The sequence below is a fragment of the Lepidochelys kempii genome, chromosome 7 (assembly GCF_965140265.1).
Source record: "Lepidochelys kempii isolate rLepKem1 chromosome 7, rLepKem1.hap2, whole genome shotgun sequence".
NCBI classification, from domain to species: Eukaryota; Metazoa; Chordata; order Testudines; family Cheloniidae; genus Lepidochelys; species Lepidochelys kempii.
Window position 1 is genome coordinate 125,584,555 of NC_133262.1, and position 14,168 is coordinate 125,598,722.

The 14,168-nt window shown below is 68.6% G+C and overlaps 1 protein-coding gene across 8 annotated transcripts; it reads right to left on the minus strand.

Annotated features, from left to right (window-relative positions):
* Positions 1-265: 265 nt before the first annotated feature.
* Positions 266-12,044, minus strand: HPS1 (HPS1 biogenesis of lysosomal organelles complex 3 subunit 1). Of its 8 annotated transcripts, XR_012160097.1 has the most exons (20): positions 11,956-12,044; positions 10,315-10,431; positions 9,922-10,059; positions 9,449-9,591; positions 8,828-8,936; positions 8,393-8,553; positions 8,199-8,301; positions 7,963-8,067; positions 6,960-7,029; positions 6,664-6,731; positions 5,812-5,979; positions 4,771-4,950; positions 4,618-4,685; positions 4,283-4,408; positions 3,691-3,757; positions 2,964-3,107; positions 2,520-2,633; positions 2,077-2,159; positions 1,738-1,821; positions 657-745 (listed from the first exon to the last, which is right to left on the minus strand). XR_012160097.1 is itself a non-coding variant. In XM_073354660.1 (19 exons), the coding sequence occupies exons 2-19, from the start codon at positions 10,429-10,431 to the stop codon at positions 583-585; spliced, it is 2,127 nt and encodes a 708-aa protein (XP_073210761.1). In that variant the 5' UTR covers positions 11,956-12,044; the 3' UTR covers positions 266-582. The 8 variants fall into 8 exon arrangements, 3 of the variants coding, with proteins under 3 accessions (XP_073210761.1, XP_073210762.1, XP_073210763.1); XM_073354660.1 differs by lacking the exon at positions 1,738-1,821 and having other exon boundaries at positions 266-745; XM_073354661.1 differs by lacking the exon at positions 1,738-1,821 and having other exon boundaries at positions 266-745; positions 11,950-12,005.
* Between the last annotated feature and the right edge of the window lie 2,124 nt (positions 12,045-14,168).

Genomic DNA, 14,168 nt, shown 5'->3' on the forward strand with positions numbered 1-14,168 from the left:
CCCAGTGCAGGAGGTGGGCAGGGCAGAAGCCTGGCAAGTACCTGCCTGGGCCCTACCCACACTGTGGCAAGAAGGGCCCAGTCCTGGCGGGAACACCGTGAACCCTCCTTGGTACCAGGCTGGAGAATGCATGGCAAGCAGGCATGTCTCCATGTTCTCACGTGCGTGTGCAAACACGTCTGTCCATGTACTCGCACAGGCAGGTCCACAGGCAAGGCCCAGTAAGCGGCCAAGCCCCTGACACAGACAGGGAGGAATCAGGGAGTGCACCACGGTGACCAAGTGCACCAGCTTTAATGCAAGCCTGGAGTGTGGCACGTACAGACAGAGACACGCTACCATGGCCATGCACTTCCAATGGCCCCCGCTGCCGGGCCGCTCCAGGGGCAAGTCAGGGGAGCCCCCTGGCCAAGTTTCAGCAGGTGGGGAGCTGACGGCTGGCTGCTGGCGGGTGCTGGTCTCCCAGCCGGGCCTGTGGGCTGCAGGGCCCAACGAGGTGGGTGCTGCAAGGGGCCCGTTGAGTCTGACTCTGAGGGTGGGAACAAGGCCCTCGTGGGGACGCTTGCTGCCAGCCCGCGTGGCTCAGAGCAGGGGGATGCGGGATGGCTCCCAGAGCCGCCGGGCCAGGTCGCAGGCCTGCTGGATCACATGCTCGGTGGGGATCACACCCAGATGCAGCGTCAGCAGCTCGTAACACTTCACCCCCTCGGCCGGGTGGTTCTTGCTGTAATAGCGCAGAAGCTTCCTGCACGGGAGGAGACAGCGGTCAGGTGGAAAAGCCTCCGCCGGGCCCCGGTCCAGCCCCCAGGGGGCAGCGCAAGTGCCTCAGACCCACCCCAGATCAGACTTAGGGCAGCACACGGGTCCCTGGGCCTGGCCAGCCCATTCCAAGGAGAGGCCCAGAGGGGAATATGTACGAACGGCCAGGCTGGGTCAGACCCAAGACCCATCTAGCCCAGTGTCCTGTCTGCCCACAGTGGCCAGGGCCAGGTGCCCCAGAGGGAACGAATAGAACAGGGAATCACCAAGTGACCCACCCCCTCTCGCCCATTCCCAGCTTCTGGCAAACGGAGCTTAGGGACACCATCCCTGCCCATCCTGGCTACTTGCCATTGATGGACCTGTCCTCCAGGAACTTATCTAGTTCCTTTTTGAACCCCGTTATAGTCTTGCCTTCACAACATCCTCTGGCAAGGAGTTCTACAGGTTGAGTGTGCATTGTGTGAAGAAATACTTCCTTTTGTTTGTTTTAAACCTGCTGCCTGTTAATGTCATTGGGTGACCCTGGTTCTTGTGTAATGAGAAGGAGTAAACAACACTTCCTTATTCATTTTCTCCACATCAGTCAAGATTTTATAGACCCGTCATATCGCCCCGTCATCATCTCTGTTCCAAGCTAAAAAAGTTCCAGTCTTTTTAACTTCTCCTCCTATGGAAGCCGTTCCATACCCCTAATAATTTCTGTTGCCCTTTTCTGAACCTTTTCCAATTCCAATATACCTTTTTTGAGATGGGAAGACCAGATCTGCATGCAGTATTCGAAGTGTGGGCATACCATGGATTTATATAGAGGCAATATGATATTTTCTGTCTTATTATCTATCCCTTTCTGAACGATTCCCAACATTCTGGTCACTTTTTTGATGGCCGCTGCACGTTGAGTGGATGTTTTCAGAGAACGATCCACAGTGACTCCAGGGTCTCTCTCTCGAGTGGTAACAGCGAGTTTGGACCCACCGTTGTGTATGTACAGACGGCCTCGGAGCCTGGACATCTGGGTTTGATCCCTGGCTTAGCGGCAGGCTCGTGTAACCTCAGCCCCTGGTGGAGACATGGGGACATCGCGAACCCCTGTTCTGGGGCATGTGGTTACAGCTGCCAGGCATTGGGCACCGAGACAGGGTCCCGCAGGGCTCAGAGCCCAAGCACTGCCAGCTCCCAGCCCCACCTGCCACCTGTGACCCATGGCAGGCGAAGGGCAGCCCTGCAGCACAGGGCTCTTCCCATCCGCTGCTGCCTAGCCCAGCAGCCAGAAGAGGACTGGGGGGGCAGGGGCTAGCTGGGTCCAGCACTCACCTGTAGTAATCCCCTGCCAGCATCCCGATGGGAGCAGAGTCGTCGGAGAGAACAGGAACCTCAATCACCTCCAGTTTGTAACCCTGCATGGCAAAGGGACAGCCATGAGGGGCTGGCCACGCCACCTGGAGGACCCGAGGCTGCAGCGGGGTGCTGGCTGCGTGGCCTTGAGCTCATGTACCAAGGCAGGGCTGACTAAGCACTTTGGGGAAACCTGTGTGCTGGGCGAGGGGGCTAGCCCCAGGTCCCGGGGCCTCAGGAACACACCACGGGATGATCTGCCAGGCCATGTGCCATGGGGATTGTGTGCCAGGGCAGCGGCTGGCCACATGGCCTCGGAGCCCAGGTGATGCCCACACCTCTCCATTTCTCGCCCTACGGAAGTGCTGCCGGGGCGAGGGGCCTCGTCAGGCAGGTCAGAGGCCGAGCGCCCCCCAACGCACCAGCTCGTTCTCGAACCAGAGGAAGTAGGAGCAGTAATAGTCGCCGTCGCGCAGTGTGAGTGTCGTGTAGCCCTTCTGCAGGTAGCGCCGAGCCAGCCAAATCAGAGACCAGACCTGGCGGGAGAGGAGGCAGCTGCAGCCGGAGCAGAGATCCCCCCGCCCCACAGCTCTGCTCCTCTCCCTCGGAGCCTGGGGCACCCTTCCAGCCAGAGCCAGGGCCGCTCCTGCTGAGCTCCCTGCTTCCCCAGCATCACACTCGACCCCTCCTGCCCGGCTCCCGCCACCCCAGCCATCGCTCTCACGGGGTTCTACAGCTGGGCCCGCGCTCCACCTGGCTGGGCCCCCACGGCCGAGCAGACCGGCCCAACCTGGGCGGGATGGGCCCCTTCTGAACCTCCCCACCCTCAAACCTAGGGGATCAGCGTCAGAGCCCAGGGCTGGTACCTTCTTCTTGATGAAGGCAGCCAGGGCACCCTTGCCCAGCTCTGAGGTGGAGTCCTCGGCCACGTTGAGAGAAGGTGCCACCATCTGCCCAGCGGTGCGGTCCACATAGATGAAGTGTACCAGGCCTGGGAAGTCCTCCAGGTATGTGGGGGCAGGTTAAGGGCGACCAGACATAGGGAAACCCCCTGTCCATGGGTGCCCTGCTGAGCCTGCCCTGGGCAATGGGGAGATCCCACGGACCCCCCAGGTGGTTCCGGATGGATCCTGCTCCCCGCCTCCCCTCTTGGTGATGGGAACCCAAACGCCAACAGCCCCCTGCCCACAGTCCCAGCAGCACCTCCTGTATCCCCCCCCAAGGCATCTGGAGGCGCAGAGGGGGGCTCTGTCCACAACCCCATGGCGTGGCCTACCTGAGGCCAGCCCAGTCCCCCACAGACCCCTGCCCTGTGGGACCCAATGTGTCTCGTTCAGGCCCCTCGCCAACTGTTGGCTGGGCTCCCTGCAGTCTCGTCTCCCCAGCGCTGGGCAGAGTCCAGCCCTGCTGTTGGAGAGATGGGGCGAGCCCCCACTTAGCTGTGCCAACTCAGCCAGGCCAACTGCCCCCCGAGCCGGCCGGAAAGCCGACCCCCAGCCCTTGCTACACCGCGGGAAGGTCCCAGGGCGGGAGGGAGGGAGGGAGGAGCCTGCTGTCCCCAGGTGCCCTTGCCCAGGGCTCTCTGGGCGGATGTGACACCATGGTGATATTCCGCTTGCTCTTCACCAGCAGGAAGTCCCTCCAGTCCAGCAGCTTCTCCCTGCAGAGCGCGAGGCCTGGCCTGAGCGTGGCGCCCTCTCCGCCTGGCCAGGCCCTTGGGTGCCCAGCACTGACACGGGGACGCCGGCCACGGCTGGCTCGTACCCCGCGCTGGAGGGGACGGGGCACGTGCCACCCCAGGGAGCCCCACAGAAGAGCTGCCCGCCCAGCCCAGGCCCCGGAGGTGGCTGGGGTTCAAAGTGCCCTGCCGGTTACAGGGACACGTACCTGCTAAACCCGCCACGGTCTGCGGTGGCCTCTCCACGCAGGGCCCAGGCCAGTCAGCCCCCGCCAACGGGCCCGGGGCTCAGCTGGGCAGCCCAGGGCGCCACCCACCGAGTTGCAGCTGGCGCTGCCCGGGGGTTGGTTTCCAGCCATTTCCCCACGAGTCCTGTTGAAGTGCCAGCCTCCCCCCCAGACCCCCCCACGCACTCGCCCCTTCCCCGGCAACCTCCTCTCCTCTCCTCCCCCCAGCCCCCTCCACGCACTCGCCCCTCCCCCAGCAACCCCCCCCCCACGCACTCACCGCACCAGCTTCTGGGCCCAGTCCCGCAGGCCCTGGGCCAGGCCCTGGGCGGACGGCGAGGTCAGGAAGAGCTGGCGATAGACGGAGCAGAGCTGCTGCCTCACGCTGCCGAGTGCCTGCAGGAACCTGGAGAGAGACAGCCCCTGAGCAACGCCCCTACCTGGCCCCCACCCCGGGCCCCCGACAACAGCTGGGGGCCCCCCCAAGAGCTGCCCCAACTTTCTTCCTTGCCCTCCTGGACCTCTGGGCCTGGAGCCCCCACCCTGCCCCAGAAGTCCCCGCCCCATCCCAGCCACCCTGTACCCCTGGTTTTCTCCCCACACCCCCATACTCACTCCCTGGAGCTCCCGGACTCATGTCTGGAGAACGCTTTGCTCTTGAACTCCAGCCAGGCGTTGTGTAACTAGGACGACAGACAGGGCAGCCGTGAGGTGTGCGGGCTGTGCAAGGGTCCCCAACCGCCTCGCAGCTCCACGCCGGACTCCCACCTGCACGTCCTGCCTGCCCAGCTTCTTCATGAACTTGTCCATCCTCTGGCGCAGCTCAGCCAGGAGTGGGTGGGAGCGGGTGGGTGGCCCCACCTCCTGCCCCTCCCTCAGCTTCTTCTCCAGCACCAGGAACCCGTCCAGCAGCTGGTACAGGGAGCAGACGACATGGGTGCTGGGGCTCTGAGTTGGGGGAGAGGGGTGTGAAAGTGGGAATTGGTTTGTATGACTTTTACGAGTCTGATGCGCCTCAGTTTCCCCTGCACTGTTCCCCCGTGGGTGGGATAGGACTCTTTGCTCTCAGGGCAGGCTGAGACAAGGGTGGGGCGTCGCCTGGCTGTCTGGGCCTGGCCCCAGATCAGTGGAGATTTGAGATGCCGATGGCAAATCCAGTTCCCAGGACACTGACACCCAGTACCCCAGGGGACAGAGATCTCCCCGCCTCTGCGCAAGGAGGCTGAGACATGCCCCCCAGCTAGAGATCAAAAGGGCTGGGAAGGGGGTGGGGGGCTTAGAGGGGGCTGCTTGAAGAAGTTGGGGCTCTCACTGAGAGTCGGACCAAGGGGGTCAGAGCCTGACACAGCTGGAACCCAGGGGCTCCCTACAGCCTGGCTGGGCTCTGGGCTCCCCAGAATGGGCCGTGCTGTAACCTTCAGTTCTCTGGGAGACCCGACCACTGGCCTGGGTCGTGGCCAGTTACCGAACAAACCCGACTGTCTGACCGCGCTGGGGAAGTCGCTGCAAACGCTGGCCGAGGGGCAACCTTCAGGGGCTAATGCACAAGCCTCCCTCGGGGGCTCTCCCAGCTGGACCCACTGCCCTGAGCTCAGGGGGGCAGCAGGGGCGCTGTACAGCTGGGGTCCACGCTCAGGAGGCGGGGAAGCAGTGGGGCTCACCCAGGAGGAAGAGCGAGACCCCTGGGGGCCTGACCCACTGACAGGCTCCTCCCAGACACTATTCCAAAGCTGGGGCCGTAGCACTGTCACTGTGGGTCTGTGGCAAGCCAGGCTGGGCAGCATGGACCACGCCCCAGACCCAACTCACCTTGGTCAGGAGCACCAGCGAGATGCCAGGCCAGAGCGGCAGGCAGTACATGGTGTGGGGCACCATGGGGCAGTAGCCCTCCCGCAGGTTCGCATCCAGGAAGATCCTTCTGGGGTTGGAGGCATCGGGCGCTGGGGGCACCAGGGCCCGGAGTGAGTCTTCTGCCACCTGGAGAGAGAGCGAGCGAGCGCGCGCAGCCGGCTGGACACCCCGCACCGGGGAAGGGACCAGGCAGCAACAGCCTGGTCTGCCCACGTGCCACGCCGCGCAGCAAGGGCAGAGCTGATGGCACCACCCCCGGGAAGCTGCAGGCAGATGTGGGCAGGTGGGAGGACTCCTGGGCAGAAGGGAGAGGGCGACAGGCAGAGCAAAGTGGGGAAACTGAGGCTGAATCTTGGGACAAACTCCCCACAAGGGGGGGGGATGGATCCAGCTGGGGGCTCAGACCCGCCCCAAACCTTCCCTAGGAGCTTGTCAGGCAGGGAATTCAAGTCTGGACAGTGCCCTCGGGCAGGTGCCGCCAGGCCCGGCCCAGGCCCACTCCAAGTCCGGGTTCCCTGGCCAGAGGGGCAGGGAGGACAGGGTGGGGTCTGCAGTGGTGGGCAAGTCTGAGAGGCCTGGCCTGTGCTGAGGGGCTGGGGAAGGAGCGAGTTGGGGTGGGAAGAGCTCTGGGGGAGAAGGGGCTGCAGGAGCCCTGCGGAGACCCCTCCTTTGGCCATGCTGGGAGGTGGGTGCGCGGGGGACAAGGGCAGGCTGGCAGGGCCAGGACTGCACAGGAAGACATAGGCACCAGGGGCTCTCACAGGGTCTTGCTCAGGGCAGGAATTCCTGGCGAGCCCATCCCTGGCTTACCTGGACATCAGCAGCATCTGCCTCCCCGGAACCCGCTAGCTCTGAGCCCTCCGACCAGCTGGCGCCTCCTGTGGGCAAGAACAGAGAAGGAGCCAGCTGCCCCAGCACCGTGTGCAGCCAAACCACCCTGTGGGGGGTTCCTGCCCTGGCCTCTGACACCCCACCCCGGGCCTTGGCCTCCCCCAAGATCCCCCGGCCCTCCTGGCACAGCGCCCTCGTGCCGGCTCTGCAGCCTGCCGCCTCTGGGGCACAACCAGTTTCCCGGTGTGAGGTGGCCCGTCTGTCCAGGGACTCACCTGTGCTCTGCCTGCTGGGCGAGGGCTGGGGGGTGTAATACTCCTCGGGCATGGAGAGCTCGTCCGCATCCTGCAACGAGAAGGGAGCCAGCTCAGCGGGGCAGTGGGACCCTCCCCCCAACGACAGGGCTTTGGGGATGGGTGGGGAGTTGCCAGGCCGGGCCAGGATGGGCCCCCAAGGGACAGAATAGCGAGGCTAGGCTGGTTGCGAGGCTGGGGCACAGTCAGGCTCCAGGTAGCTGGATTCCATCAAACACCCCTTAGTGCACCGTTTCCAGACAGCTGCCCCCCGGTAGGAGACAGATTTGTTTTGTGTACCCCAAGTGTCACCTCTCTTAAGAGCTGCCTGCTTACAAACCCAGATGTCAAAATACAAGTGTCCCAGCACGCCAGTACTGACCAACGGCGGACTCCTTTTTACCGTATCACCGTAAAATAGATCAACTGGATTAGAAACACTGTAGGTACATGTCAGCGTGCAGTGTATGGGGCAGAATGAACCAGCCTGGTCTGCATGAAGCCTCAGTTTGTACGGACTCCGCTAGTGCTTGATGTAGCCTGCTGTAAAACTAGGCAAATCTCCGAGTTGATGTGCCCCCTGGAAGAGCTCTGTGTACCCCAGGGGTACATGTACCCTGCTTGAGAACCTCGGCCTTAGCAGAGAGTCGCACCCAGCAAGTCCTGGCCCCATCCCTCCAGGTACCGGCAACGCCCCCCACTCTGCACCTTTGCTCTGATCACAGCAAGCGCTTTGGGGCAGGGAGAACGGCTTGGCTTGTGCTCCCAGAGTGAGGGGGGCATGAGCCCAAGCCGCTCCTGATCCTGGGGTTTGAAATGAGCCATGCAGCTCCCAGCACCAAAGGGCCCTGTTCCTGATGGGGAGGAGAGAACAGCTCTGACCATCACGGGACCCTGCCCTTGCTGGGGCTCCAGGGAACCACAATACCCACAACCCCTGTGCCATCCACCCGGGTGCCAGGCCCAGCCAGCCAGCCACACACACCTGTTCCTCTGCCTCGCTCCTGGGGGTGCCGTGTGGGCCTGGGCTCCTCACTGGGATGCTCTCGCTGCTCTTCGGCCTCTGGAGAGTCGGCCCCCCCTCTGCCAGCTGCAGGGAGAGCAGGAGAGCTGCTTAGAGGGGTCCAGCCCCCATCACAGAGGAGCACCCCTCTCCCGACAGTCCCACCAGCCCCAGGCTGCTCTCAAGGCCTGTCCCCCAGGCAGACCCAGGGCAGGCACCTGTGGGCTCTGGTCCTTGTCTGCGCTGGGGCTGCGACACAGGTCCTGCACCAGGAGGATGAGGGTGAGCAGGTCGGCTGGGCGGATGGTGCTGGCGCTCCGGCTGCGGCGAGAGAAGGCCCGTGAGCGGGGAGGGGCGATAGAGCTGCTGCTCCAGGAAGGGTCATGGAGGCAGGGTGGGGAGACGCTCTCACCTGGAGTAGAAGGCCAGCAGCCTGGTGTGCACCAGCAGGAAGGCGTGCATCACCTCCTCGCCCCCGCGCTGCCCGCTGGCGTTGATGTGCTGCACCACCTGGCGCTCCAGGAACTCGATGCACTGCTCACACAGCTGGGGGTGGATCAGCCGTTCCACGGCCTGCGGGCAGGTCACAGGGAGACAGACCCGGCGCTGAGCTGGGATGGGGCAAGGGGAGCCAGCGGCCCTGTGGGGCAGCTCCCGGCCACGCCAGCTGGGGAATGGGAGGAACCCCCAAAATATTCTGCACTCACGCCCCCCCCAGGATCCCCCAGCGCTGCCCAGGCCCTCCTCGGGGCAATTCACCCCAGTCACACCCAGCGCCCACAGCCTGGTAGCCCCCCTTCCCCAGGCTAGGCCCCCCACCACCCGTGGTGCGCCCAGCAGAAGGTACCTCCACGGCAAAGCTCTGCTCGGCCTCCCGCAGGCTGCTGTAGGTCTGGAGCAGTCCCTGGAACAGGGCCCACACGCGGCTGCGCTGCTCCGAGACCGCCGGCCGCAACCTGGGAGCACAGACGCCAAGTGAGCCGAGTCCCGCTCGGGAGAGGCAGGCCTGTCCCAGGGACTGCCCCTGGGCTCCCGGGGCCCCTGCTTGGGCCAGGTCTCCTCCCTGGGACCGGGACACACTGCTGCCAGCTGCTTCCCAAGCTCCAGTCGCTCCTCCCGGCCCTCAGAGGCAGGCGTGGGGAAGGAGGCGGCACCTCCTCTGGGCTAGCCACACTCCAAGAGCCGGAGAGGTGACCCAGCACGGTGCACGCTGCCCTGGGACCTAGCCTCCCTCCAGGCCATAGCCCACAGCACAGCTGCAGGCCCCACGTTCACCAACGCCCAGACCCCGGCACCTCCCAGGCCGGTCGCTGACCGGGCAGAGCGTCGGAGCCCCAGGGATCGGCCGCAGCGCTACCTCACCAGTCAGGCACTGGCTGCCGCGCTGACGTGCGCATCTGGGGGAGAGGGTCAGCTCAGCCCCACCCAGGCAGCGCCAAATGCCCTCCCGGCCCAGCCAGCCACTCACTCCTTGCAGATAAGGTGCGAGTCCAGGGTCACCAGGCCGAAGTGGACCTCGACCAGTCTCCTCAGCACGTAGAGCTTCCGGCGCAGGTCGTCCTCGCTCTCCGAGCCGTCACCGTTCACCGCAATGTACAGACACTCCCCGAACTGCAGCGCGACGGCAGGGCCAGGCAGGAAACAGGAAATCCCTGCCCGTTAGACCTCCTGGTCCCGGCTGGGCCTGGGGCAAAGCTCCCCGTGGGCCAGCCCTCGTCAGCAGCAAGGGGGTCCCCTGCCGGGAGTACAGCCCGGGGATCCTGCCCTGAAGGGACCCTCCCCCCGTGCACACGCAGTGACCCGGCGCAGGGCTCTTCCCGGGGCCAGGCAGGATGGCAGCTGCATCCCGACCGGGGCTAATGCCACACTCCCAGTGAAGGGACACACGCTCCCCTTGCCAGTGGGTGCTGAGCCCGGGAGGGGGTCCCTGGGCACCGTTACCATATGCAGCACGTAGAGCTGGCCTCCATCCTCAGCCGAGAAGCAGGTGTAGGTGTCCGAGAGCCGCTCCAGGAGCGTCACGCAGGAGATGATCAGGGGGGCGAAGAGCGTGTTGATGCTGTCCTCAAAGGCAGGCGGCTGCAGGGCAGGGCCAGACGGGCCATGAGCCAGTCCCGCTCCAGCTGCTCCCCCTCCATGCCCCCGCGCCCCCCACAGCACGGGGCCCTCAGCCCAGCCCCAGCTAATTCCCCCACCCTCCCAGTTCCCAGCTGCACCCCCGCGGGGGTCTGGAGCTGAGCCTGGAAGTCCTCCGCCCCCCCCAGCACGGGGCTCTCAGCCCAGCCGCTCCCCCCGACCCGGGGGCTTGCTGCACCCCTGGGGCAGAGCTCTCACCGGGTGCCCCCCTTGCCCCGCCGGGCTGAAGCGCCGGCCCAGGCTCTCTGTGAACGCCTCGTCGGCCCAGTAGAACAGCACCTCAGCCCCCGGGCTGGCGACCAGCACGCACTTCATCTGGGGAGAGGGAAACCCGGGTCAGCACCCCGCCCCGGCTGGGGCCCCCGGGCAAGGAGCCTGCTCGCCCCGGGCCCAGCTGCACCCCGGAGCCGCCTCAAGCCCGCCCGGCTCAGGGGTCCGCGCGCCCATGCCCCGTACAGCCGCGCCCGCCTGGGGAGGCCTGGCCCAGGGGGCGCGGGGGGTGGGCGGGGAGGGGGAGGCCTGGCCCAGGGGGCGCAGGGGGCGGGCGGGGAGGGGGAGGCCTGGCCCAGGGGGCGCGGGGGGGGCGGGCGGGGAGGGGGAGGCCTGGCCCAGGGGGCGCGGGGGGGGCGGGCGGGGAGGGGGAGGCCTGGCCCAGGGGGCGCGGGGGGGGCGGGCGGGGAGGGGGAGGCCTGGCCCAGGGGGCGCGGGGGGGGCGGGCGGGGAGGGGGAGGCCTGGCCCAGGGGGCGCGGGAGGGGCGGGCGGGGAGGGGGAGGCCTGGCCCAGGGGGCGCGGGAGGGGCGGGCGGGGAGGGGGAGGCCTGGCCCAGGGGGCGCGGGAGGGGCGGGCGGGGAGGGGGAGGCCTGGCCCAGGGGGCGCGGGGGGGGCGGGCGGGGAGGGGGAGGCCTGGCCCAGGGGGCGCGGGGGGGGGCGGGCGGGGAGGGGGAGGCCTGGCCCAGGGGGCGCGGGGGGGGCGGGCGGGGAGGGGGAGGCCTGGCCCAGGGGGCGCGGGGGGGGCGGGCGGGGAGGGGGAGGCCTGGCCCAGGGGGCGCGGGGGGGGCGGGCGGGGAGGGGGAGGCCTGGCCCAGGGGGCGCGGGGGGGGCGGGCGGGGAGGGGGAGGCCTGGCCCAGGGGGCGCGGGGGGGGCGGGCGGGGAGGGGGAGGCCTGGCCCAGGGGGCGCGGGGGGGGCGGGCGGGGAGGGGGAGGCCTGGCCCAGGGGGCGCGGGGGGGGCGGGCGGGAGAGGAGGGGGGGAGGCCTGGCCCAGGGGGCGCGGGGGGGGCGGGCGGGAGAGGAGGGGGGGAGGCCTGGCCCAGGGGGCGCGGGGGGGGCGGGCGGGAGAGGAGGGGGGGAGGACTGGCCCAGGGGGCGCGGGGGGGCGGGCGGGAGAGGAGGGGGGGAGGCCTGGCCCAGGGGGCGCGGGGGGGCGGGCGGGAGAGGAGGGGGGGAGGCCTGGCCCCGGGGGCGCGGGGGGGGGGCCTGGCCCCGGGGGCGGGCGGGGAGGGGAGGGGGGGAGGCCTGGCCCCGGGGGCGCGGGGGGGGGGGGCGGGAGGGGAGGCCTGGCCCAGGGGGCGGGCGGGGAGGGGAGGGGGGGAGGCCTGGCCCCGGGGGCGCGGGGGGGGGCGGGAGGGGAGGGGGGGAGGCCTGGCCCCGGGGGCGCGGGGGGGGGGGCGGGAGGGGAGGCCTGGCCCCGGGGGCGCGGGGGGGGGGGCGGGAGGGGAGGGGGGGAGGCCTGGCCCCGGGGGGGGGGGCCTGGCCCCGGGGGCGCGGGAGGGGGGGGCGGGAGGCCTGGCCCCGGGGGCGCGGGGGAGGGGCCCGGGCCCCGCCCCCGGGTACCGGTACCGTGTCCGCGCGCTCCCGCCGCCGCCCCCGGGCACCTCATGTGACCCGGCACCGCTCATGTGACCAGCCCGGCCAGGGGGAGGGGCAGTCGGCCCCGCCCCCAGCCCGGGCCCCGCCCCCAGCCCGGGCCCCGCCCCCAGCCCGGGCCCCGCCCCCAGCCCGGGCCCCGGCGGCCGCGCTCTCCCCCCCCCCCGCCACAGCGCCCCCTGCCGGGAGAGGGCGGGGCCGCGCTCTCCCCCCCCACCCCCCGCCACAGCGCCCCCTGCCGGGAGAGGGCGGGGCCGCGGGGGGCCCCCTCGCCGACCCAGAGCCCCCCAGGCTCCGCGCAGGGCTGGGGGCGAACCCGCTGCTGCTGGGGGGGCCGGGGGCATAAGGCAGGTGGTTTCCCCTCAAAGCCCGGCTGGAGAGACCCCTGCCCCGGCTGGCCCCCCATGTGCTCCGCGATCCCCCCCATCAGAACACGCCCCAGTTTCTCTGCAGCGGGGGGCCCCAGAACCTCCCTCAGCCTCCGGGAAACGGGATGGGACCAACCCAGGTGCCCTGCCCCGCCCCTGCCGGGGGCTGCTACGGGGCAATAGGGCCCTGGCTCTGCCCACTGCAGAGCCGAGTCCGACATGGCCCCTTGGGCTTGTGGGGCCTGACGGGGCAGCTGCCCCCCTCCCTGCCCCCCCCAGGCCCTGTGCCCCGCTGACCTCCAGCCGCCGCCTCGCCCAGGTGTGAGCTGCGGGTAGGCCAACGCCCGGGGCGGACAAGCCGGCCGCTGCGAGGGGCTTTGCGTGTGCAGCTCCAGAGCCGGCCTGGGCCACAGGGTCTCGCCCCAGCCTGGGTTCCTGGCGGACCGAGAGGGGCTGGCCCGGCGGCGCTCGGCTCCCTGCTCGCGCTCTGCAGATGCCGGAGGCTGGCGGGACACCCCAGTTCCTGCTGCAAGGATGGGAATGGGGCCCAGGGGCCCCAAGTGACCTGGTGGCTCCCGAGCCCCGCTGGCCGCGTCCTGCTAGCCGGCGGCATTCTGCCCCGCCGCGGGGCCTGCGCGCACCGGCCTGGCGGCTGCTGCATTGGGGTCAGGCCCAGGCCCCCACTGTCTGCAGCCGGGGGGACCCGGCTTCGTGCTGCCCCGTTTCCTCCCCGCCCTACGCAGGCTGCCAGAGGAGGGCAAAGTGCAGACGCGGTGCAGCTGGCCCAGTCATTGTCTGGGAGGGAGCCCAGAGCCGCAGACACTCCTAGGGCGGGCGGGAAGATGCTGCCTCAGGGGGTCTGTTTACCCTCTGAGCAGAAGGGGCCTAGTATCTCGGCTGGGTCCGTGTGTGTGTGGGGGGCCTAGCCCGGCTCTGGGCACACATTGCCACGACTACTCTCTTCGGGGCGCTCTAGCGTGTCACGGGCACGGCTCTTCCTGCTGGTAATCGCCCCTGCTCGGCATGCAGCCAGGTCCTACGAGCCAGGCCAGGGCACTGGGCAGAGACAGGGAGCCAACCGCTTCCCCTGAGAAACGCGCACGAGAGCCGGACCGGGGGTGTCTGTCTTGGGAGGCAGCCCCAGAACTCAGCACGTGCTGGGGCCGGGGCCCAGGAGCAGTGGGAGCCGGGCCCGCCCCGAGAGGAGACGGGATTTGCACCCGCGTGGGCTGTCACTGACTCAGCGCTTGGTCTCAGGGTTTTAAATCACGGAGCTGCCAGGCCCGCGTGAAGCCGTGATATGCAGCCAGCCAGCGTCTTCCCGGGCACAAGCCGGAAAGCGTGGCGTGCAGGGCAGGCTCCAGGCCAGGAGCGGGGATGCTGCACTGCTCTGCATGACTGGCTGCACTGGGCGCGTCCCCCGCCACCCCGGCAGCGAGGGGAAGAGGGGGGATGCAGCGCTGGACCCTCCCCCCAAATTCACAGCAACCTGCCTGCTATTAGGGCCGCAGCCGGAGAGTGCGAGCCCCACAGGATCTGTTCCCACTGCCCTGGCCTGTCCCCGCCCCTCCCGCCAGCCCTCCTGCCAGCTGGGCGAGATCCCAAGCAAACCCCCAAGCGGGGGGCTGGGGGACACTCAGTGGCCAGGCCCCAGTGGCTGTTCCCTGCAGAGGCAGGAATGCCCCGCGTTTCCTGGTAGGTCAGCATCTAGCAATCCTGGTGATCGGCTAGGCAGCCACCGAAGCCAACAGCCCCCAGCCCTGCCACCCCCTCTTGCCCCCCCGGGCGTGCAGGCTGGCTGAGAACGGGAGCCTAGCG

What these genes read in the sequence shown, in the direction of transcription:
- HPS1 (XM_073354660.1), bottom strand. Translation starts at nt 10,431, where the DNA reads ATGAAGTGCGTGCTGGTCGCCAGCCCGGGGGCTGAGGTGCTGTTCTAC. An exon ending in CAGATGCTGCTGATGTCCAG is followed by an intron (nt 5,980 to 6,663) that starts GTAAGCCAGGGA and finishes CTCTCTCTCCAG; the next exon opens with GTGGCAGAAGACTCACTCCG. An exon ending in TCTGGTTCGAGAACGAGCTG is followed by an intron (nt 2,160 to 2,519) that starts GTGCGTTGGGGG and finishes TTTGCCATGCAG; the next exon opens with GGTTACAAACTGGAGGTGAT.